Raw genomic sequence first — 24,058 nt, 5'->3', positions numbered from 1 at the left:
GAGTCATGCAGATAGAAGCTGAAGCACACCGGTGTCTGTAGCATAAGGATTTTTCACTTTAAAAGTCACCGACTGCTTTGGCAGGGGTACTCATTCTCACGCTGTGAAGTGCCCTCTGCATTGTGTGGTGCAAGGAAGTGATCTGGTTGAAAAGAACACCCTCTTCTTTGTGTTTTTGGGTTTCCCCTCGTTCCCACCCCAAATGATTTCTGCTTTGGATCATGTCCATGACCCAGTTCCCTGCAAGGCCACACAAATGGGAATGAGTAGTGGGGTGTGGTGGTGACAAACAAGCTTAAACTGCCTTGCCTTTATACTCCATACGGCGGTGTGTGCCTGCTTGTGGGCTGGGAGACTGAGGCTACTCTAAGCAGAAACAGAGCATAGTGTGTGAGCGCAGCCCTACTGACACAGCTGGATTTATCCCAGAAAGCCGCCTACTTATCCCTTTCATGAGCTACACAGTAAAAATAGTTTTGCGTGTACAACTGCATCTAGGCTGGACAATTTTGCCAGGATCCACTACACTATAAATATAGATGTCTGGAGCTGGGACCTGACCAGAGAAATGTATCTTTACCAGCTTTAATTGATTTTAGCTAGGAGCAAACCGGCTCTAGAAGAACTACTTATAGCTTAACGTTTCTGTTGAAAATGTAGCATTTAGTAATTAATGGGTTTGGAAAGCAGCCAGAATCTTTCAATCTAATCCAGTTTAAGGAAAAAGAATCAATTGACTTTTTTTTTTTTTTTTTGGAATGGTAAATATCATGAAATATTTTACAGCAAATCATGGTTAAAAATAGCCCAGTTGCACCAACTGTCATATAGGATAAATCACTTGCATCAGGATATGATCTTTATGATTTGTGCTCTATGCAAATAAGCACAGGGTTTCGCTCTGCATTTTGTATTCAGGCAAAGTTCCCTGTGGACTTCAGTGGGAATTTTGCCTAAGCAATAACAGCAAAATTGGTCCCATGTGAAAAAAACTGATCACTGGGGAAAATTAAGAGATTTTTCTTAAAGGCACAGATGGCAGTTAAGCATTTAACTTTAATTGGCTTTTTACATGAGTAGGGACCCCTCTACCGTTGTACCTTTAGAAGACTCCTCCTCAGTATACTGGAAATGCCTTGCCAAAAGAAGAGAAATGCCTGCAGTGGTTGTGGATAGTCAGTCCCTGGGAGGGGTAGAGCCAGTGTGCTCCAGGGAAGTGAAAGGGCACTGTCGAGGGATGTGAAACAGCTGAAACAAATGCCACAATAAGGCAATGAGAGCTTCCTTTACTCTGTGTTCTCTGTTAGGCTTGTTGTGGCAGCATTGGATGTGTGAGGAGGGAGAGCAGGGCAAAAGGAGCCAAACGTGGCTGGGAGAAAGAGCAACTGCAGAAGTTCCAGGCATTTAAGAATGAGGCAAAGAGACATGAATGTTAAAGCTGTCCTGACACATGGGATGAAATCATTTGGAAACAGTTTTCTAGAAGTTGCTATGTAATCTTTCAGCATATGTCGAAAGTTACTTGCAAATAGGGAGATGGTTAGGTTTTCACTTTGCTTAGAGTGATCATAGCCTGATACTAACAGCATGAACAAACCACACCTCAGAAAGTCACTTGAAGTTGGGGTTACAGTGAGCACTGTGTTAGTTTCTGTAGTTCTACAGGTGGTTGTGGTGGTGGCAGTATGCGTTCTGGCTCTGGCAGTAATTGTGCAGCTTGCGAAGTGTAGACATGGCTTGCTTATTGCTCTCTAAGTAAAAGCTCCACTTCCTTAAGTGACACCATTCAGTCATGTAAAAGCTACCTTAGGCTTACTATGGTAATAAACAGAAAGGTGACGTAATAATCAAGAGACTTTTCTATATATTTCCTCTAGGCTGCTGCCATTTAAAAATATTAACTCATGTTAAAATCCAGATAAAAATCTAAGCAGTTTCTTTTCTATACCAATAATTTCCTTTTTGCTCAGTCTATGCATAAACAAACAAACAAAAAAATAAAATCATTTTGTATTTAAAAAGCATCCTTCTGCTAAGAGAACTGAACTATAACTCCAGCAGTCCCTAGTGCAGACACGTGAGCTATGGTTGGCGTGTACTGGTGAGCATACGCGCACGTTCAGTGCTACAGGCACGTCATCGTGATTGCTAAGCCAAGGCTTAGGATGCGGCATAGGTAACATTGCCATTGAAAATTTCACTTGCCTCTCATACATAAGATTTATGATAGTCTCTGTGATTAAACTGTTGTGTTATAATGAAATTAATACTGTTAACTTGGTCCTATCAGCTAGAACTAATTAGAACCAGGTACTAGGTCCTGGAGTTGAATGCAAGCCTGGAAAAGTCAAGGAGAGAAGCAAGAAAAGGCTTAGGTTAAGCGATGTGCTCAGAGGTCAGGAAGGCAAGGAATCCATATTACAACATGGTGTGGCTGCAGCAATTGAAGACTGGCAGCAATAGAAACTAAGAAACTAAGAACAAGGACAAAAAAAAAAAAAAAAAAAAAAAAAGTAAGGGGAGGGTGTAAAGGAGAAAGAAGCAAGCCAAGTTTAGCTTTGCTTAACCAAGGATTTTATTTATTTATTTTTTTATTTGGGGGGGGGGGGGGGGGTAGGGTGGGGAGGTCATTTAAGGTGATGAAACCTTTTAATACTTACATAAATGTAATTCATCTAAATAATTACATAAGGGTCTCTGCACTAAGTCATGTGTGGCAGACCTGGAAATCATGGGTTTTCCTTTTTGTTGGGGAGCCTTCCTCCATTTTCCAGCCAAGCAGAGACTGAGTCAATAAACCCAAACTCTGTAATCCATTTTTCTACAAGTTTCCCTTACTTCAGGGACAGGCGGACAGCCTTTCTCAGTCACTAAGTGGTCAGTTAGCATCTTAAATTAAATGTTCTCTTCCTCTTGAAAGCCCTTTGTCTCTCTGCCTGCAGACTTCAGGCCTTGCAAATCCACTTTGCTCTGAGCTTGAAAGGGCTTGTGGTCCCCTTGGCGAAGAAGCCTCCTGCAGAGGTCTGTCTCCTCCTATTGTGTGGTTTGTCCTTCCAGGCTACTTACTGCAGCTCTCTGCCTGGCCCTGTTGTGTCCTGCATCTATTAAAAGACTGAGCAGACACCAGTGTGCATTTCTACAGCAGATTGTTCATGTTCCCCTCTTTTCTCAGAGTGCAAATGCAACCACAGGTCAAGTGGTATCTCCCCCTGACGTTGTGTATGTTTATACATATATATATAAATGCGTGTGTGTACATGCACATAACTAAAATAAACGTATCTTTTAAGTAAGGAAGCCTTGTGTGTTTGTGGGTTGTTTTTTTTTTTTTTTTTTGCTTGTTGTTAAGAAATTCAAAGTGAGTGCAAATAATCTGTCTGCCAGAATCTTGCATGGTTGTAACTTCCAGGAAGGATCTAGTGCAAAGGAGATGGGGAGAGGGGCTTGATGGCTTCTCTGAGGAATGGTTCAATGGTTCTCCATTGCTGGCTGTCTTCAAACCACGAAGTCAGGTGTAGAGCTCTGCAATATGAGAACAGAGGTAGTACTCTCTGGAAAGGCATATATTTGTTCTGGTTAGGCCCCCTTTATAACTAAGGAGTGAAAGCTAGTCATGGCTTCATTAACGTTGTCTTTATACATTTATACATATTTAAAGATGATCCTTGGATTGTTCTGTAATGAACAATTTTTGGGGGGGTTGGGTGTTGGAAATCAGGTTACCTGAATTTTGATCCAGTCCTTCTGCCATCCATGCAGAAAGTCCTGCAAATGATAATGTAGATGCTTTTTCCTGGGCTGATGCTATCTGCCTGAGACAAGAAGCTTTTCTGCGGTTTAACTGGGAGTGGAGCCACCGGCCTTACAGAGGTCACAATAGTTCTCCAGTGCCCTTCCCACAGTGACACTGGAAGGCAAAATGAACGTTTCCTTCCAGAGCTGATGGAAACATGGTCCCTGGGATCACTGGTACAAGAGCGGTAAGACTTGGAAATTGCCAAGAGTTGCAATAACATATGTAGTCTGCAAGGGGATTGTATCTGGGTTAGTTCAATTACTGGGATGAATCATGCGGTGAAGACATAGCCAAGAGCAAAGTTACTCTGGAAAAGAAGATACTAGCTTTATTTCTGAGCCAGTATCAGAATCTTTTCTTTCAATTTCTGTTCCTCTGGAGGCTGAGTTAGAGCTACCCACAAAGTGATTCATGGAGATGCCCATTACTTGGGTGTTTCAAGCTTATGGATTAAAATTCATAGTTCTTCAAATTGTTAATGAAAGTATAATGAATTTAAAAGGATATCATTTTTAAACTAACATGGAAGAAATCTCAGGAGGCAATTTCTCTTTGTGGTACATTGACTTGGGGCAGAGATAAGGAAGGTCTGAAATTTTGGAAAAATATGGGAAATAAAATGCTGTTATTACATGACAGGAATCTCCACTTGACAGAAAAAAAAAAAGAAACAAAAAGAAAAAAAGAAAAAAGAAAGAAAAAGGAAGAAGGAATTCCTCAATTATAGCACAGCTACAGCTCTTCCTTTTAAAGTATCCTTCAAGGAGAAAAAAATCAGCGGTGGAGCTGTAGGCTAGCCTCTGGGCTAGGAGCAGAGCTCTTCTTTTAGGGCTGCGCACTGTTACGGGAAGTGGTGAGAGTCCTCCCTACAACAGGCACGGGTCTAGGAGCAAACTTTTCTCAGGCCATGCTTCTGATGGTCGTGTTGGCCAATGCTGCCTGAAGGAGGCAACCAGTCTTGCACTGTGGTTGTTTAGGTGGCCATCTCGAGTGCTCCTGAAGGGGATGTGATATTGGGGCTAGTAAATCTGCAGGAAGTCCTCTTTCTGTGGTCTGTGCGTGAGGGCTTGTGTTTTAGCACTGCTTTTCATGTGAACATGCATTGTTTTGAAAGGAGTTTATTCTTTGTACTTGATTTCTGGTATTAGAATAGCAGTTGTTAGTTTTAGAAATAAATTCATTTGAGCCAAGATTCATGCAAGAGAAATATGCCTGTAAGTTGAGAATGGAGGCAGATCAAAATGACATTTATTAAGGGGGAACACACACTGTGCATATTTGGACATCTCCCATTTTTCTGGCTTTAATGCGGGGAGTGAACACTTCTGCTTTGTGTCCAGGCTGCAGGTTGGGGAGAAAGCAAAACTGCACACGTTCTGAAAGGAGGAGCTACAACACAGGTTTCCACTCCAGGAAAAAAGGAAATGTTTCCGTCCAAAGCACCATGCTTACAAATTCTGGATGAGCCTAAACCTGCATGGTTTCATCCTGGATGCTTCTCAAACAGAACGCCTCATTCCAGGGCATGCATCTTATAGCAGCACAAGTAAAACAGCGTAAATGTCACGCTCGTTCTGTCCGAGGAGCTTAGTTTTGTTGCCGTGCAATGGGAGCAGGTGGTGGGAGGTTGTTTTGATGAGGTTAAAAAGCTCCTCCCCTCCTTCCCCAAGCAGCAGCCTAATCTGCGTCAGCAGTAATTGTGTGCCTTGCACTGCTTTCAGTGAGGGTGAGTGCAAAAGCTACAGCAATACGAGGTATCAAACCGAGGCGTAGACGTTCCTTTTAAGTGGCTGCTCATTTCCTTGAGCCATAACACGGGCTAAAGGTTAACTTACACATTCTCCGTGGAAGAACAATTTTTTTTTGGGGGGGGGGGAGAGGGGGGAGGAGGGAAGAAGAGGGGGAGGGGGGAAGGGTGGTGTTGCATATTCTTTTCTACCTATAGACTGAACGCGCCAGTGCTCTTGACGCAGGTCTCTTCCCGCTGGATGACTTGCTAGCTGGCCCCAGCGCGGCGGAGACGAGCCTGGCGCTGGCCGGGGGGGCGCCGAGCCCCCGGGCCGGGGTTGGGGTTGGGGTTAGGGTTGGGTTCGGGGTTGGGGTTGGGCCGTGGCTGCCCCCGTCCCCCTTTGCTCGGGCCGGGGAGGCGGCAGGAGCTGTCCGCGGTGCTGGGATGCGGCCGCGCCGGCAGCCGGATTGCAGCAGCCGCCGAGCCCCGCCGTCCTGCTGGCACCCGAAGGTAGGCTTGCTCTTTGTTTGAGAAGCCCTGATTAATCGGCAGCAACAGACTAAGGCAGCTGGAGAGAGCAAGCCTGCCTGTAGTCACGGGGGAGAGAGAGAGAGAGGCGATGCCACAGGCTAGGCTGCTTCAGACCTTCTGTGTCTAAGTGGCGATGAGGGAGCGAGTGTGTTTCCTGCTGCAAGAAGCCATTTGGATAGGATGTTTTCTACTCCTTACATTCCTTTCTTTTTGTCTCCACAGAACATATTCAAATGAGGCACCTTAGCAATCTCTGTGTTAGTGCATATGATGGTGCTGTAATCTTCTATGTTGTAAAGTGGGTAAGAACCATCCAGTTTCTTCTCTGCTGGACCTCAAAACAGGGTGTTGTTTATACCCTCCCATTATCTGTACCCTCTCTTCTCTGAATGTGGATTTAAAGAAGCAAGCACCTGTCTTCTCTTGCCACTGCTTTTTTTAAAAGCCAAACTTTCCATGCCGTTTTAATCATATGTTAAGAAGATCCGTAATGTAACGCTGACTTACAGTGATGCCGAATTCTACAATCTGGGCAATTTTGCCAACAAGATTTAATGCACTTTAACTGAAGGAAAAACTGAGCCTAACTGCAAATCTGTTTCTTATGGTGCTGAAATATCCCTTCCGACTGCACTGAGATAACCACAGGAAAGGGCTTTTACAGGCAAAAGTCACCTTTGATTATTGCACTTAGCAGTCCCCGTGGACTTGAATTTTGGTACGTACGTATTTTTGAAAATTCTTTGAGCATGCTGATAAAATATGGTGCTAATTAGAATGAAGAAATAATCATACTTACAGGATGAAATAATGAGTAGCTGGAATGCATAATGATGAACTTGCATGTCTTTTAGGGAGGTATTAATCAAGCCATTGCTAAAGTAAAAGCTGAAGTCGATTTGACTGTTTTTGTGTACTTCACATGTTGATTGTGCTTGTAGTAGAGACATTTTGCAGCTGGATTTTTTGTTGGTAAAAGGCACTGTTAAATAATTAAAAACATTCTTTGCTATTTTCTGATGAATTAATTGAAATAATTCTTAACGTCTATGTTAGTGACTTATTAGACACGCTACACCATTAATATTTTACAGCATCTTAACATGATGCTGGTGGTAGTGAAATCTCCATTTCATTTTAAGGAGAGAAAAAAACCCACATCCATCAGCAAGCAAACTCATTCTTCTGAGTTCTAATACACTCCTGTTTGCATACAGAATATGGGTGTTTATGTCCCTGTGTGGCTTTATTTCCTCTTTTTGTTCATAAATCGTCCACATAGTAATGGGATGATAAAATGTCATAATTGCACTTAAGTACTGGCTGTTCTGAATTTAGTTTTGTAATTGTCCAGCATCCGTGTGGTTAGGAGGAAGCATTATTTTCCTCAGGGGATAAAAGTGATAGAAGTGTTGCCTTATTGCAAAGTAAACAACAGCTCTTTACATTCTAGAGTCATCGAGGAGTCATTGTTAGCAAAGACCTTTCCCTTTTCAGAAAGCACTACCAAGGGATGCAAAATTCAAGGCTCATTCGTGGTCGTTTCTATATACATCCCGCCCTTCATATGGAATTTTTTCCCCATTTCTTAAAACTACAGGGAGGATGACTTTCCATATGAAGGGCGGGATGTCTATAGAAACGTGCTATTACTTTAAACCCATGCAATAGCATTCTCATTCTACTGAAGGAGCCACTTTTAACCTCTTTAAGTGAAGGACTTAGCACTACTTAGCTTCAATGATTTCACCCCGGTGCTAGAGCTCATGCTGTACAATATAATGAGGACAAGGTATATAATGTGTAATCCCAGTCAAAATACGGGGGTACATTTTGTATTTCCAAATGAATGTAGTATTTTTCTTTAAATGTCTGCATAAGAACTTGCCAAATGATATATAGCAGGAAACTTGTAGCCTACTTGAGACAGTCTTTACTTTCTATTTGACATGAGAATTGAATGCATTACTGTGTGAAAATAGTAATGCCAGAACATTAAGAATGAGGAGGGAATACAGCTTCAAAAAGCATGTCTTAGAAATTTTTCACATCATATTTAACTGTTTGGGTATTTCAAAGGTCAGTTGGCATAAGGCACAGTTTTGATAAGAGGAGACTTCTGGAAAGTGGTCTCTAGTATTTTTTTTCATCACTGAATTTTTCTTGGTTGCAGAGGAAGTATTCTTTGCACACACGATACCATTAGGTCCTCATTGGCACCGCTGTGGTCAGCAGTTAGTGAAAATTGGATATGGCTTGTCTACAAGTCGCTTATTGCCTTGCAAGTGACTAGAACACAACAGCACAAACTTGAGGGCTGAACGGCTGGTCAGGATCCTTCATTTGGGCAGAATCCTCCTGAAATACTGTGTTGTGAGAATTGCCAGGCAATGCGAAAGTGGATGTGTTTTCAAAGAGGAGGCAGTATCTGGAAGGGAGACAGGCAGGCTTGGGGAGGTATAGACCTCTTATATATGAAAGGTTGGGCTCAGGACTTTGGGCAACTGCACTCTTGTGTTACTGTGCTCGGTTCTCCTATGTTAAAATAACAACAACAACAAAAAAATCCCTCTGGTTTAGGAAGAAGGCAATCAGTGCCTTTGTCACTACTTCAAAAAGCTCCTTCAGTTTAATGTCAGCATTGCCAATTTTCAATGCAGCACAGCTGCAGCTTATGGCTGTCAAGCATGCTGAAAAGCAACCAATATTTTGGGGGTCCTCATGTGAGTAAGCAGGAGAACCACCTATCTGAATGGTAGCACCTAGCAGCGCTGCAGTATTGTGATACTAGGACAATTGCATCTTATTTTATGAATTCAGTATCTTTGCATGCTGATCACATGAAAAAGAGGTGTTTGGTTGTGACCAAGAAGCTGTATGTTTGGCATGGGAGAAAATAGTTGAGTAAAAAGTAAGGTGTGCAACAGTCTTGTGAAGCACAATGTGTTATTCTCGCATATAAATTATTTCTGAATCATTACAAAGCTCTTGACTTCAATTATGTAAATATTAGTAGGCAAAACCAGTAAGGGGATTGCTTGCCCTTGCCAGCAGCGAGCCAGATGTACTGGCTGGAGGGGGACAGGGACACCCACCCCTGCTTTACTCCTTCCATGCTGACAGTTGATTACACAGGCCATGACAGTGCGAGCTGCTCTCTGCTGCTTTGTAAATGGCTCTCTGATCTGGAAGAAAGCATGTCTAGATTTGGAGGAAATTTTATCTTCCTGAATTTTAAAAAAGACTGTATTGTCAGAGACGCCTTTTCTGGATGGTCTTAAAATCTTTCCCCAGGATGGTAACACTTGTTACAGAACTTAAACCAAAAACACTCAATGTTTTTATTCATCAGTGTATATTTAACAAACACAGCAGCATTGAAGGGACCAATGCACAATTATGTAATAAAGGTAGGATTATTCACTGCCCAGTCACCTGGCCTGTGTTGCTACTTGTAAGAACATGTACAGAGTTCTCATAATTGTAAAAGCTCTATTTATAGTGTAGAAAACAAAGATTAAGCTACAGGTGGAGGTGTGTGGGACTCCATTTGTGGCTATTTGGAGGCTCAGGTGACAATGAACACAACTGTATTTCTCAGGGAGGTTTCACATAGTGTTAGTGCAATCTTTAAGAGCAAAGTGAACACGTTGAACAACTCCTTACACGTGTCCTTTCACTCAGGAGAATTTCCAAAAATGTTCAGTGTTTATTGAATGCTTACAACAAAGTTCCTTCCATTAATTTCAGTTTTCTCAGTATGTTGGCTCCAACAGAGGCAAAAAAAAAAAAAAAAAAAAAATAGGGGCAAAATCCAGGGCTTTTCATCATGTTTCCTTCTGTCCCCACACAGTGAAGGGGGGAAGAGAAAGGAGTATTAGGAGAATATCCCAAACAGAGCAACTCTCAGTTACTATTTTCCAGAGTGTATTGGTTTCAAAACCAAAATATACTGAATACAATTTGGTTGCAAATAGAAGGTGGCCCTGTGTGCTCCTTGTTACTAGCTAATAAAATATCTGCCCGCAACATGTATGTTAGGGTTACCAAAATGGTGGTGCCTCACCTACAGCTCACACTACATATTTAACAACTTGCATTTGCATTTTTAATCAAATATAAATGTACCCAGAACACTTGCTTGTACTTGTATCTGCCCTGACAGATGGCTAGGAATTGCTTGCTGCCTGAGTTCACCAGCAAGCAGAACCTTTGATCACAGGCTGAGCGGTGCTGCCCACAATCAGCATTTCCCGATACGAGTGGCAAGCAAATGATGTGTATGACTTGGTGGGCCACGTGGACTGCAGTTGGAAAGCGCATTTACTATGTTAACGTAGTATCTCAGAAGTGGTATTGCTACCTTTCAGTGAAATTGGTCTGAATGTGCTATGCAAGGAATAGTAATACTATAAAAATGTTTACAGTAATTAGTTAAGCTTTTTGCCCCAGCTGTTTGCATTTTTATTCCCTGCTTAAGCAGAGCAAGTACAGCCATCAGATAGTAGTAAATGCAATGAGGCTGTAAAATACCATGCAGGCAGGAGATATGCAGGTTTTATTCCAGAAAATGCTTGCTGTAGGTATAGATGCTTTTCAAAATTAGTGCCATAAGAGCTTGCTAAAGGCTTTGAAGTCTCCATGAGCCCCCCCCGGCAGTTCCTCCAGGAATACCCCAAGCTGAATTTGGTGTCAGTAGCATGCAGGCATTGACTGTCAGTGAGGAGTTCAATAACAACAGCTATTCTCATTACTGTTGCAGGATTGGACCCCTGTTGGGGCAAAGAATGTCTTGATCTATTTAATTAAATACCATGCAAATTTTTGGCATTCTGAATGAGCTTTGTAGTAGTGATAAAACAGTATATGAAGTATTTGTTCAGCTGTGTGCAGTGACCAGAGACTTACTTATTTTAGTCTTTTTCTGATTGGAATGACCTTGGTATTAATCCTCCTGTATATAAATAAATTTAACTATAAAAGGAGATGCAGCATACCCTTAGGAGTCACTCATTTTAGACCTCTAAAAAGAAAGGTTAAGCATGGAAAAAATGCAGAATTGTCATAAAAGAGGGTGCAAAGCAGATCAAGTTCTGTCTCTTGGAAAAATAGATCTGAACTGCATTTATTGAGGGCCTGCTGAGGTTATCTTCAGGATAAAATTTCATATTATATTTCAGGAGTAAAATCTAGTCCTTGGAGAAATCAATGGCAAAACTACCATTAAGGTCACTACAGTGGGGTTTCTGTTTTACAGGTTTATCTGAATTGAATTAAATGCAACACCAATGCTGAAACTCAGCTTTACTAGAATTCCAAAATAGAAAATAAAGTGTAATAAACATATGCTGTGGCAATGGACTAGATCTTAACCATCAGGCAGCAGGAACCATTTGGGAAGCTTGGAGGCGCTGGAGTTGGAGCAGCCCATGCCATTTCTATTGCTTTTAGTCAGGCAGGCCTCACTGCTGTGAAGAGAGCCCCCCAGGTAGGGGATCTAGTGCCTGAACTTACTTTTCTTAATCAGAAGGGTTAAGAATTGGTCTAAAATGATGTCTGCTGGAGCATTCACTCCTTTGTGGACACTGTGCTGCTCAGTGATTGCTCAGTGCATGTTCCGGCCCAGTGGAGTGCTAGCCACCTCCAGTGCGACAGCTATGTGACATTGGCACGCATTCACATTTGGGCTGTGCTAAGACCTCTTCACTGGTTGTAGCCTGCGGGGATTAGTAGAAGATACCAATATCCCTGCTGAAAATACGTTAAGATCAATGCAGTGACCCTGAACGTCAGGCTCATCCTTGTGTTCAGGCGCAGATGATAGCAAAGGTTGTCTTGGGAGGCAGAGGTGATGGGCGCAGGCCCTTCCCAACCTCTGAATCTTCATGTTTTTAACACAGCTTACCACTGAACAGAAATAATTTTGAAATAGAAAAACAGAAAACAAGGGAAAAGTCATTGGTGTGCACCGCATTAATCATGAACTATCTAAAATCAGCTTGCTGCCATTGCCACTTCACATGATCAAAAAGGGGGAAGAAAAGGGTGGAAATATTTCTCTACCCTTCACGTGCCCTGCAGATTGCTTACTCCATGGATGTGGAAACATTTTGTTCTCGTGCTCAGGGCTGTGCCTGAATGTCCACAGTGATTGCTAGAATCTATTAGGTTTTTATTTTCATTTTTTTTTTAAATCAGGGCCTACCCTGATCAGAATGTTGCCTGTCCAGCAGAGTAATAAAGATCAGAAATATGGCAGTGTGCTAGGAGACGGAGGAGAAATTTTGATGATGATTACGCAGGGGCTCTGCCCCTAAAAACCTGTGTGCAGACAGGCTACTCACTGCCTATTCAGTAAGATCACTTCTAATAGCAGTGCTGGCACTGTTCTCAGGCACATTCCGAGAAGTCACAGCATCCTTCTGCGGGAAGGGAGGGCTGGTCTCGCAGCGGCGAGGCAAGCGGGCCTTGGAGCGGCGTGCAGCCACCGGGCCTGCCGGTGCCTCGCTCCGTCACCCCGCGACGGCCTCGGCTGTAAGATGGCGGCCCCCTCACAGCGGGGTGTGGGACAGCGCCAGTCAAGATCGTAGCATCTCCGTACCTTAGAGCAGGAAGGCTGCAATCAGCATGTAAAACGAGGTGGTGCACGCCTGCTTTTTAACGTTCTGTATTACTCACATAACAGATTGTTAATCTGGTTGTAGAGAATTCAGCTGGCCAGTATGTTTCTTCAAGTTATACCTTGTCTTTAGTCACCTGTAGTATTTATTGATGCCTGCACACCAGGGTTGTTGTGACTCCGAGGCTGTCTGCTGCTGAGTGGGAAGCCTTCGGGCCTTTCTGAGAGCCTTTAGGCTGCCTGCCATGGAGCCGTAAGTGGGCTGGGGATCCCAGTGCGTGCCAGCTCCACACTGCGCAGCTGGGGGTGCTGTAAATGCAAGTGTCTGTCATACCTGTGGAAGAAATACAGAAGCTTGGAGAACTCAAGCACTTCACAGTTCTGTAGGTCCCAGCTGAGCTGAGTTTTCTTCTCTGTTCTTGGAGCTTCAAGCTAATAGGCTGCCAGGCAGCAGATGACTTAGGGGCTCATGGATTCATTTCTGTGTTACTGAGAAGTACTGGAAGCTATTTTGCAATACTTCTTTCTAGATTTTGAACCTGAAGAAAAAAAAATAATAAATTTTTTGTTTCTAAAAACAGAGCGGTATTTTCCACCTCAATTTTTTGAGGTGGAAATATTCTGCAGAAGAAGAATTTTGTCTGGTCATCTGCTTTGAAGCTGTGTCTAAACTGTGAAAAGGACCTGTTGTCCTTGGAAACTTTTTCAGCCCCCTTCAAACCAAGATTTGGGGAAACCAATGTCCTTGCAACTGACAGCTGTTAGGAAAAGCAAGGGGTGGGAGAAAACCTTATAATCCACATAATTTGGGGGATTTGAACAATATATAATTGGGTGGATCAGCATCACTTGAAAGAAGAGGCTGTAGGGTTTTGTCTTCTTGTCTCTATAATACTACAGTTCTGTGTTCTGAATTACTTTGTTTATTGTCCTTTAGACAGGAGTAAGTATAAAAGTTCTTACAGAGATGTTAATTACAATTGACACAGTCTCGCTGTCATAAACCAGAAGTTATTTTCCTACTGATTAAGGTATTATGTGTTTTTCAACCTGCAGGAAACGTTGCTTTCCTTTGTTCATTATCTCCTGCAAGATGATGAGTTCTAATCAGGAGGAGGTCACTTTGGGCGCTTTTCTCCAGTATATTGAAGATATGGGGATGAAGGCCTATGATGGCTTGGTTATACAGAATGCATCAGACATTGCTCGAGAGAATGATCGCATGAGGAATGAAACAAACCTGGCTTACTTGAAAGAAAAGAGCGAAAAACGCCGAAAACAAGAAGAAGCAATAAAACGGTAAATATTTTGATAAAAAGATGCGTGGCCTGGCAGAGTGAATGAACAGTGAGCGGCTCAGAGTCTCAGCGGTGGTAAATCTGCTTAGAGCAGTTGACTTCCAGCTGCTTGTTGGTTTAAAAAAAAAAAAAAAAGAAAAAGAAAAAGAAAGAAAAGGCATTACAGGCCTGTGTCTGGCTACTAATTGCATGTGAATTATATTGTATAGACACAGTACTGAATGGTTCTCCTCTCAATGGAAGAGAGTATTCCCATCAAAATGTATTAAATTTAAGCATGTGTGGCATCTTCAGCAGGTGTGATTTGTAACAAAAATTTTAGGTGTTTGCAATTGGAGACCTATATCTAATGGAAAATAGGTCCTCAGCCACCTGGTGCTTTTAGTTCGACAGTGTCTACTTTGTGCAAAGATGTATTGTGCAAACCCTTGCAAACAGGGACAGCCTCACAGATGAAAACAGGTTCTTCTTGAGTTGGTTTCAAATTCTGATAAGCTTTCAAAGCTCTCTGATTGGTATCTACAAAAATTTTGTCTTGTGTTATTCAACTTCTTCACCATTCTGCGCTCTCTGAAGTCAGTAAAAAAAAATTGTATTTGAATATTTGAAGTGGATCACACACCTGATGGGCACAACCCAGTAACAGCTCTTGAACAATTCCATCAATTCTAATTGACAGTTAATGACAGGAGCACTTACACGATGTGGCCTCTTGTGCCAGAGGATAGTAATGAAATCTCTGCAGTCTTTTTGACAGGAAAAGAAGGGTGCATGGGAGAGTTATCTATCTATCTATCTATCTATCTATCTATCTATCTATCTATCTATCTATCTTTCTAGAGAGTTATTTACCTATATACATGTACACTCACACACACATTTGCATGTCCAAAATTTGTATTTTCTCAAAATGGACAAATTGTATAATACAATTAAACCATCGATCTAAAGGCTAAACTTTTATATGCAAATGGTTGGCTTGAGCACAAACTGGTAGGGGCCTTTGATTTCCCCCCCGTCCCCCCCCCCACCCCAGCATGAATTTTCCATATTTCAGCTTAAGTGATTAAATTTTGTGCCATATCTTGGGTAGTATACATCCAGGTATAACAGACACGCTGTGCTGTGAACATTCCAGTGATGCCTCAGTACTCTGGTAATTTTGATGGAATGTTAAAAGGAAAAGAGCAGCCCATATAGTCTGGGGGGAGGAGAAGAAGCAACATAAAGCAAAATAATGGCTGCTTTACTTTCCAGGAATTAGAATTATCTGGATTTCCACTAACTTGGTTTCTGTAGAGGATATAAGAGTAATGTGTAATTAAAAGTGAATAATGAGAGCCAATGCAATGTTTGTTTTCGTGCCTTCTGGACTAGTTACCTTGTTGGTTCCTTCTGGGTGATGATTAGAGGGATTCAAACTGTTGAGGAGTCAAAGGCATAGGTAGCTTGTATCAGGAGCTATGCTATGCATGACTTGACAAAGAAAAACATTTTTTCCTTGCAGCAAATAAATGCAGTTTTTGTTTTGTTTTGATCTATGCAGGTTTTATGCATTTAGTTTAATTCTTGCCAGTTTCGTTCAGTGTTCCTGGGAGCAGATACTGGAAAATTTGTTGAAGATGAGTGCCTTTAGCAGTAAAAAACAAAACAAAACAGTAACAACCACAAGAAACCCTGCAGTTTTAGTCTGCTCTTTCTTTTGACTACTGTAGTTACATACATTGCAGAATTTCCAAGAGGGATGAGTAGGGTCTGATGGTAAGGGGGAGTTAAACTGTAGTTGTATGAAGAAGAGGAAAAATTTGAATGTCTCATCTGCTAAGCAAAAGTGCTAGTCAGTAAACCACTGTTCTAAAGTAGTGAGATGAAGAGTACCTTCTTATCTGTGGGCAATATTGGTGGTAAGTGGATGGTTGGACTAGATGATCTCAGAGGTCTTTTCTAGCCTAAATTATTCTATGATCTTATATTATTGGCTTTTCCCACTGACAAAAATTATTTGCAAATCTAATTTGAACTTTTTTGAATTTATTGAAATTTCACTTTTTCATTAATTTACAACTGCTGCAAAAATAAATTCCTCGGTCCTTGTGGTGGCAACTTAATTTGATAAGCTGTTAAACTGTCAATGCATACAGATTTATTTAGAATATGGTCTTTAGGGTTGACAGCTAATTAGGCTGTGCTCTGGCTAAGCCTTTCACGAGCACTTTTATGAGGGATCATAAAGGTCACTAAATGCCAGAACAGGCTTTGTTGTAAATAAGTTTCTTGAGGCATGGGAGTAAGTTTTGGACCTACCTGGTTCTTAAGCTTCTCCATACCTAATTTGAATGGTGGTAATAGTATGTCCATTTCCAACCTTGTGGTTGTTTTATGTGGTTTTGTTTATTGATCCTGGCAAAGTGATTTGATGAAGAGGTCTGGGTAAGTGTTGATGATTTAGGGCTGAGCCAAATCATGAATTTCTTTGCTTACGTTAAACAGAGAGGGCTGAGAACAGAGCTCTGCTCCCCAGATAATGTCAGAAAATGCAAGGAAGATTCCCAGCAATGCTGTGGGTTTATCTGAGGAACAGTATATGTGTATTGTGCATGCATAAATGTGCGTGTATGTGATTTGTAGGCACCAACATTTCTTGGATATAGTACTATTCTGTGCCAAACTGTGTTCGTGTTGGGCCCCTCTACTCCCTGCCCATTTGGCTTATTGCAGTAGCATTGGTGTGTGTGTGCGCGCGTGCAATATCCTTCTAAGGAAACAGAGTAGGGCAAACACCCTAGGAAATCTTAGAAAACGTTTTCTTTACCTAGATTTTTCTGTCTTTTCCCTGTGTAAACTTGGGAAGGGAAAATAGATATTCATGATCAACCCTTGATCAGTACAACTAAGAGCAATGACAGACTGAGGGAAAACAACTGATTTGACTACAGGAACAATGATGTCTAAAGTCACTTAGGCTGATTGCAATCAAGTCTGCTCCCTGTAGTAACCTCCAGAGGTTCATCCAAGCCCATGTCTATTGAAACACAGCAGTCAGAAAAGGTAACGTAGGATTATTGACTTTGTTCTGTACTAGTTTCCTTATGTCTTACCTTATCTTCGTGGGTATTTATATTACCCTATTTCCTGATAGCGTGGCCTAGATAGCAAATGGTGCACATGTGCAGTGATAGCAGCGCTAACAGTCTGGAGACTATCAACAGCCGAAAACGATCTCCGTAGCAACAGGGGAGCCTTCCCCTGCGCCTCCCAGCAGGTAGATTTTGAGCAGGAGAGGGGCCTCCAGCAAACACACTCCTTTTGATGGCAGGAATCAAAATAAAGCAGTTGCGAGTCCTTGGCACCTACTGAAAATTGCATAAGTCTGATGATTTAATTTTTGAGAAGCTATTCAATGTTGGTGTTCAAATGGTCTCTTTGAGAAGTAGGCTGCTCATGTACATTAACAAATTAATGAGCACTTTAATATTAATACAGTGCTGGTATTCACACAAACATTATTGCAAAGAAGCTGTTATTTACCTAAGTCATCTGATAATCATGCTGAATGACTTAAAACTTCATTGAAATGCATTAGTATCAGCAGTTTGGAAACAAGATCTGAAAAATGACCCTAAAAAAAAAAAAAAAGTGCAATTATATTTTTGCCTTACAAAAGGATACATTGTGTTGTTTCTTCAATAGCACAGAGGTACTGTTACCGTGATTGCTATTTCATTCTCTGTGGTTCTGATAGGTTAATTGTGGGGAAAAATGTATGGATCTATTGTAAATTGAAGGGGACAAACCATGCATCACATTGGAAAAAAAAAGCAACTAGCCTTTGTCTGATCTTGCTGGGCTGAGTCAGCTGATCTGATCTGAATTTCTGACCTAATTTTAGTAGAGTACTTAGTGATCATGCAGAGAAAATAAGGTTAACATGCTGATCAGTTAGCTGGGAGTAAGCCATGGTAAATATTAGTGCGTATACATTTAAAGCCTAATTTTTAGGCCCTCTTTCTTCCTTCCTTTATTTGTCTGGACTTACTTACTTGATCGTTGTCTGTTCAGGAGGCTGTGTCCAGACCAAGACAATACACTGGCGTGTTGCCCACAGAGCTTATAAATTGCAAATAAAGTTACGAAGCAGCATTAGTTTCACTGGGAGTAAGCTGCAGTACTGTGAGATGTACATTTGCGATGATACAGTATCTGCCGTAGGCAGTGTTTCTGGGAACAGAAGGTAGGTTTGGCTCTGCTGTTCTGGGTGCCAGGGAAAAGGTGAGAATTTTGAGTTTACTTAAGGCACCTCTTATTATAAGCAGTTGCTTCCTTACTCATCCTTAACTGAAATACATATATTTAAATACTTTGCATCTATTATATTTAGTCTTGTGTGATACTTCCTTGGTGACTTTTTCTAAAATCGTATAAGTACAAAGCCTTAGTAAGAAATAATGAACCCTTCCTCCTCCTCCTCTGTCTCGTAAGGCTGAAGCATGTTGCATTAATCATAGGGAGTGGCAGGGGTTGCACACTTTCACAGGAGATGCATGCTTTCAAAGTTTTGGCTTCTAGTTTTTAGGTATCATTTGAGATCCTGTTTCTACTGGGGGAGTTGACATTTTGATTTGTAATACTACAAAAATGTGTCTGCTCTAGTGTGAAGCTGGTGGTGTCAGTAGGCATGCATTTCTGCCTGCCAAATCTTGGATGTCGCCACCAAAATATTTCTGCTTCTGATGGTTTCCCTGACTCCTAGCTCATTCCCAGCACCTAAATGGCTCTGTGCAAAGCCTTGTTTCTGCTTGTTGAGGGAAGTATCCAGACAGATGCCGTCAAGAGGAGGAGCTTTTAGGAGCACTGTTTGTGCTAAAGCTAGCAGAAATGGGCCAGCCAGCCAGTGGCAGAGTTAAGCTCTTGTAATAAAGAAGGAATTGTAATGAGCAGCTGTCATCCTAACCTCTCCTTTCCATGGCAACTCAAATATTGAAGAAGACTAACCCATGGGCAAAAGTAAGATAATATTTTTCTCTCGCTCTCTCTCTCTCTTTTTTTTTTTTTTTTTTTTTTAAGATTGTGAGGCAATTGAGTTCAGGTATTGCCTGTCTGTAGTTTTCTGTAGATTCTGTCCTTAGGTTTCTTCATAAACAAGACGTAAGTTATGTGTCCTTTGGCTAAAAGTTAAGTGTTATCAAGTGTGGGCGACAGCAAGCAAATATAAAAATACTTCTATGTATGGGACTATTCGCTGCCAAAAGCTCTGTTTAGCTGAGAAAATGTGTGTTAACTTAGAGTATGAGGTCATGTAGATGTGTTTCTACCAAAACTTCCTACCGGTATAAAAAATACCGAAGGAAAATAATTTCAATATGATCTTACTGTTTATAATAAACTTAATTTCAATAATGTATTGAAACCAGGGAAATACTTTAGGCAAAATAATGTTTAAAATACTTCTTTTTTTTTTATCTGAACATTTGCCTGTAGTTGAAATTCTGCATAGTGAACTAACATTCCTAAATGTGGAATGTATGCTTACTAGATTACAATATGCTTACAGCCAGACCTCAAGAAAAATGTCAAGGAAGTGCAGTAATTTTTTCTGATTTGGTGAGGGGCTCAATTAAAATACCTGCAAGCACATCATTGAGATGTTGTAAGTTACTAGCTTATGAACCTGTTGTTGATGGTTTGTGTTGGTGTGGGGGGTTTGTGTATGTGTGCGGCTGCTTCTGGTGTTGTGTTTTTAATTCAAATGTAAGTTCCCTCAATGAATGTGGGCTTTGGATATGGAGTCGGTGGTATATGCGCCCTTAATCAAAGGGCATGGGTTACGAGAAAGTTATGCATGTGGCATTGGTTCAGTTTTCTTTCTCCTGGATGTGTTGCACGCTGATTTCATCCTGGATTAAATTAATGTTGTTTTACCACCTTTATGGTTGAAGTGTCTGATGAGGTACGATAGAGACTAATTTTATTATGATTTCACAACCTTTTTCTTATAAGAACGATAGCCTCTTTTGGAGTTGAGTTGATTTAGAAAGAGTAGCATTGACAGTTTTTTCACTGAGAGTAAGTAAAATGGTTGTGCAGTCAGTGACCTCCAAATGTGTTTTGGTTGTATTTTGTAAGTAAACAGATGTGGTGGTCTAGCCAACAAATCCTCCTTTCCAAATGCTCGTATCCATATGGCTGCTGGTATTATTGCCATAGAAAATAAACAACAGACACAATGCAAACTATATTATATTGCTGTTGCTGCTGTTCTGAGAAGTTTTATTTTAGGACAGTCATGCAACAGAGATGCTATTTAAAATTTACCATAGTGGCTGATAGCAACTCGGTAATCCGAAGTTTTTAAAAATAAATAAAAATAAAATCACCTCCAGTTTGGTATTTAAACACTGATATTGTTTCCTATAAATCTTCCATGTTTTTAGGGCTTCTGCCTACTCCTTTTACTCTTTTTCAGGGGGAAGTAAGAGATCTCTTCCCCTTCATCACTTTACGAACTGCCCAGGCGTGTACTGGTCCACTACATCAGCAGGTGCATTTTGGCTTAAGATTCATTTGCTATATTTAAAAGCGTAATTAGAAGCGTGGGGTCACAGAGAGCCCAAAGGACTTATAAGTGGGTTACAGAGCCCTCTTCTACTGAAGATCCAGTCTAAGTGGCTCCACACTATTGCTATTGCAGGCTGTCTGACCACCTGTGTAAATGAGTGAGCTGGCCCTGGTCCAACTCCATTTGGACGATGTTCACACACAACCTACAGTCTGGTGTGCTTTCAGCAGCCCCACTCGTTGCGGAGAAGGTCTGGTGTACCGCCGGGAGATGACAGAATCACAGAATCGTGGAATGGTTTGGGCTGGAAGGGGCTGTAAAGGTTGTCTAGTGCTGGGGGGGCGTATGGATCATGATGTACAGTTCAGCCATTTGTTCCTATGCTAACTTTGTTTCTAGTTTTCTCCCTATCTCATTATTACACTATAATGAGAGAATGTGATTGTAATTTTAACTTGGAAGCATTGCCTCTTACCAAAAGTCGTCCTTAGCAAGACAGAAATGCACGTAGAGCTGTTACGTAGATGTTTTGCACAAGCCTGTAGGGTTCTGGTGGTGCTGCTATTTCCAGTCAGAGGCTTGCATGTGCTTTGAAAAATGTCTTCAAATACATTGTGAAATTGCATGGTGTTTACCTATAGCAGAAAAAAATAACAACTGCTATTGTGAAGACTGGATTTAAAAAAAAAAAAAAGCAAGACTATTTTGAAACATTCCCAGATAAAGTCGTTATAACTAATCTGGGTTGGAGTTCATTAATGAAGAAATGCATTCAGTACAATAGTACAACTGATGTCATGTAACACTAGCAAGCCTAGCCAGGACTGCTGGCAGAGTGCAAGCATCGATCTGTTCTCGTTCGTTCAAGGCTTCCAGTAACCACAATGTGCTGCACGCTGAAGTTCAGTGACACCTGACAAATGCTGTCGTTGGCTGTGACCTGGATTAAGAATTCCTGTTACAGCCTGAAGCACTGAGATGAAGACATACAGAAAGTAGTCTTGTGACCCATAAGCAGTAAAATTGCAGCTAGCCACACTCCTTGGCATGCACAAAGCATGTTCATGCACATGCATGTAGGAAGCTCTGCCAAAACTGTCTGTAATGAGCACCAGTCAGACAGCACAGCAGAACCAAAGATAAGTGCTAGCGCTAGTGTAACGACTGAATCTATTGTTTAACAATAGCTGTTCATAAAGTTGAAGACAAACATGTTATCTGAGCAAACCAGCTCAGTCCCTTGCTCCTTCTGGGGCCATAAATCACATCTGTATGTATTTTCCTGTTAATGATAATACAGATTACTGCATGCCCCACCCAGCTGGTAGGCATTTGTTCACTTTGCCTCTTCTCTTTCTCAGCACCCTTCTGACAGGCTACACATGCTTCTTATTTATTCCTTTTCCTTCACATGGAAACATAAACATGGTATGGTCCTTGACAATTTAATCAGAATCTTTATTTTCTTAGCCTAAAGAAGAGAGTCGGCTCTTAGGTATACCCTTGAAAATGCAGAATTTCAGCAGACCGCCTCTGCAACAGAGGCATCGGGTGATGGGCACCTTGTTGCCAGATTGACCTAGATCAGTGGCTAAAATGCATGTGAAATAGGAATGTGCATTTGTACTGATTAGATTTTTATGAAATGGGAGGCAGGAGAGATTAGAGAATAAATAGATTGCAGAGACATTGCTAGCTGTAGGTTTTATAGTTAATTTGAGACTCACTTTATTTTTTCTCGCTTTCTATTCTGATTTGTGTTGTAATCCTAAGTCAAATCAGTTTAAAAATATATATTAAAAAAAAAAGAAAAAGTGAAAAGTGTTGTTGGCACAGGGCCTTCAGCAATACCACGGTGCCAGCAGCGCAGGGCAGGATCCGCTCAGCCCTGGGAGGAGCCCCGCTGGGCTCGGGTGCTGCTGGGGAGCCTAGGAATGAACCAAGTGAGCTGTTCTGGTCCCAGAACAGCAGTCATAAGTGGAATTGGTTTTTGTTTTGTTATTGCACAGTACCCAAGGATCCCAAATGGGTTAGACTCCTCCGTAGCACTAACACTGCGTGCGCAAGGGCGGCACACAGCACGAGTCAAAATTGTACCCAACCAGTGACTAAAGGGGCAGCTGAAGAGTTAAGGGGCTGCTCATTTCCTTTCCTATATTAGTACAGCACAGGATAAACTGAAGTGTATCCCCGGTGGCTGTGATGAATTGCATCCAGCAGTACTCTCCGAAAGCTGGAGAGAAAGAAATGCTTCCAATAGACCCGGGCAGATGCTTCTGGAACGTGTGAAGACACGGCCACAGCCAGCCAAAGCACACAGAAATACTCCTGCTGACAAGCATGTTATGTGACAAAATTGTAATGTTTTAAAAGATCAAAAATGAGAATGACTGCAGGGCTTACCATAAATTAACAACATTTACCTGCATTTAATCCATTCTTCCTTCTGGTGGGTTATATAGGGCATATCTCACCAGTAGATCCTCCGCTAGCTGAGGGCACTTTAGTTATTAAGTCGAGATCACATGTTAGGAGCCATTAAGTGAATTGCTTTGTACAGCCTTTCCCTGAATGCTAGGGCAAATGCAGTATTTCATACCCTTAGCTAATTTCATGCTGTAATTTAATTTCTGAAACATACTTTTAATTGAATCTTTAAAGACAAAAGGAAACTGCTGAGTCCTTTAGTACTGCAAAAAAAGATTGTTTAAAAATGTAGCCCATCTAGAGAATAATCTTCTATAATTAAACATAAAGTTTGTTTTGCTTCCCTGCATGCAGCTATGGAGAAGCAAATTCCTGCTGTCTGCAGAAGGCTCAGGGCTGAAACAGAGGTACCGGGGAGCATGACAAGTTGTTTTGTGCCCGGCTTTGTAACTCTGACAGAAAATCCTGCAGCCTTCCACGATGTGCAGGTCTGAATCAGGAAACAAAGAGAGGCTAATTAAAAAATTAGACTGCTAACACCAAAATCACATTAGTAGGAGCTCTGACTAGTGATCTCATTTTTCTAATTTCTGGTAATGAGATGAACTTGAGAGATGTCAGCAATTTTGTACTAAACAAAAAACAGTTGTGCAGCAAAATTTGTTATTTGCATCTTGAAACTGCATCCAGTATTTCAGTGGCTAGATTTTGATATTCATCATCTGTAAACAGATTCAAAACAGTTTCAGTAAAAATCCATATACTCTGTTAGGCAACTGTGCTATGGGAGAAACCTCTGGATTGTAAATGTAGTGATGCAGATGTCCAATTTTATGGATATCAGATTATCAATCAACATTAAATGCAACTCGCGCTAATAGAGGAGAGGAAATCCTAGAGCATCGCTTCATGTTTTAGTATTCAGGTTTGTTTAAATCAGCAAGAGATTTGCAATGGAGATTTCTCCTTTTATTGCTATTGGAGAAAAGGATATGATACACAGTGGAAGTGAGATGTGTATGGGGACACGGAGAATCTAAGTGGAGTAAGAAGCATAAGGTTCAAAAGGAGAAGGATTCGAAATTAACCTGCAAAACCCAAA

At 41.4% G+C, this 24,058-nt stretch overlaps 1 protein-coding gene across 6 annotated transcripts in view; it reads left to right on the top strand.

The window, feature by feature from the left end:
* Window positions 1-5,425: 5,425 nt before the first annotated feature.
* NYAP2 (neuronal tyrosine-phosphorylated phosphoinositide-3-kinase adaptor 2) overlaps window positions 5,426-24,058 on the top strand; it is a 136,888-nt gene continuing 118,255 nt past the window's right edge. For 3 of the 6 annotated variants that reach the window (XM_035334246.1, XM_035334247.1, XM_035334243.1), the window contains exons 1-3: window positions 5,876-6,035; window positions 6,279-6,774; window positions 13,732-13,974. In XM_035334246.1, coding sequence (XP_035190137.1) covers window positions 13,769-13,974 — 206 coding nt within the window. In that variant the 5' untranslated portion in view covers window positions 5,876-6,035; window positions 6,279-6,774; window positions 13,732-13,768. Of the gene's footprint in view, window positions 5,622-5,875; window positions 6,036-6,278; window positions 6,775-13,731; window positions 13,975-17,633; window positions 18,978-24,058 lie in introns of those variants that run through there. The other 3 variants (XM_035334244.1, XM_035334245.1, XM_035334248.1) reach the window with 3 other exon arrangements.

The sequence above is a fragment of the Oxyura jamaicensis genome, chromosome 9 (assembly GCF_011077185.1).
Source record: "Oxyura jamaicensis isolate SHBP4307 breed ruddy duck chromosome 9, BPBGC_Ojam_1.0, whole genome shotgun sequence".
Lineage (NCBI taxonomy): Eukaryota > Metazoa > Chordata > Aves > Anseriformes > Anatidae > Oxyura > Oxyura jamaicensis.
This window is presented reverse-complemented; position numbering and strand designations above follow the sequence as displayed.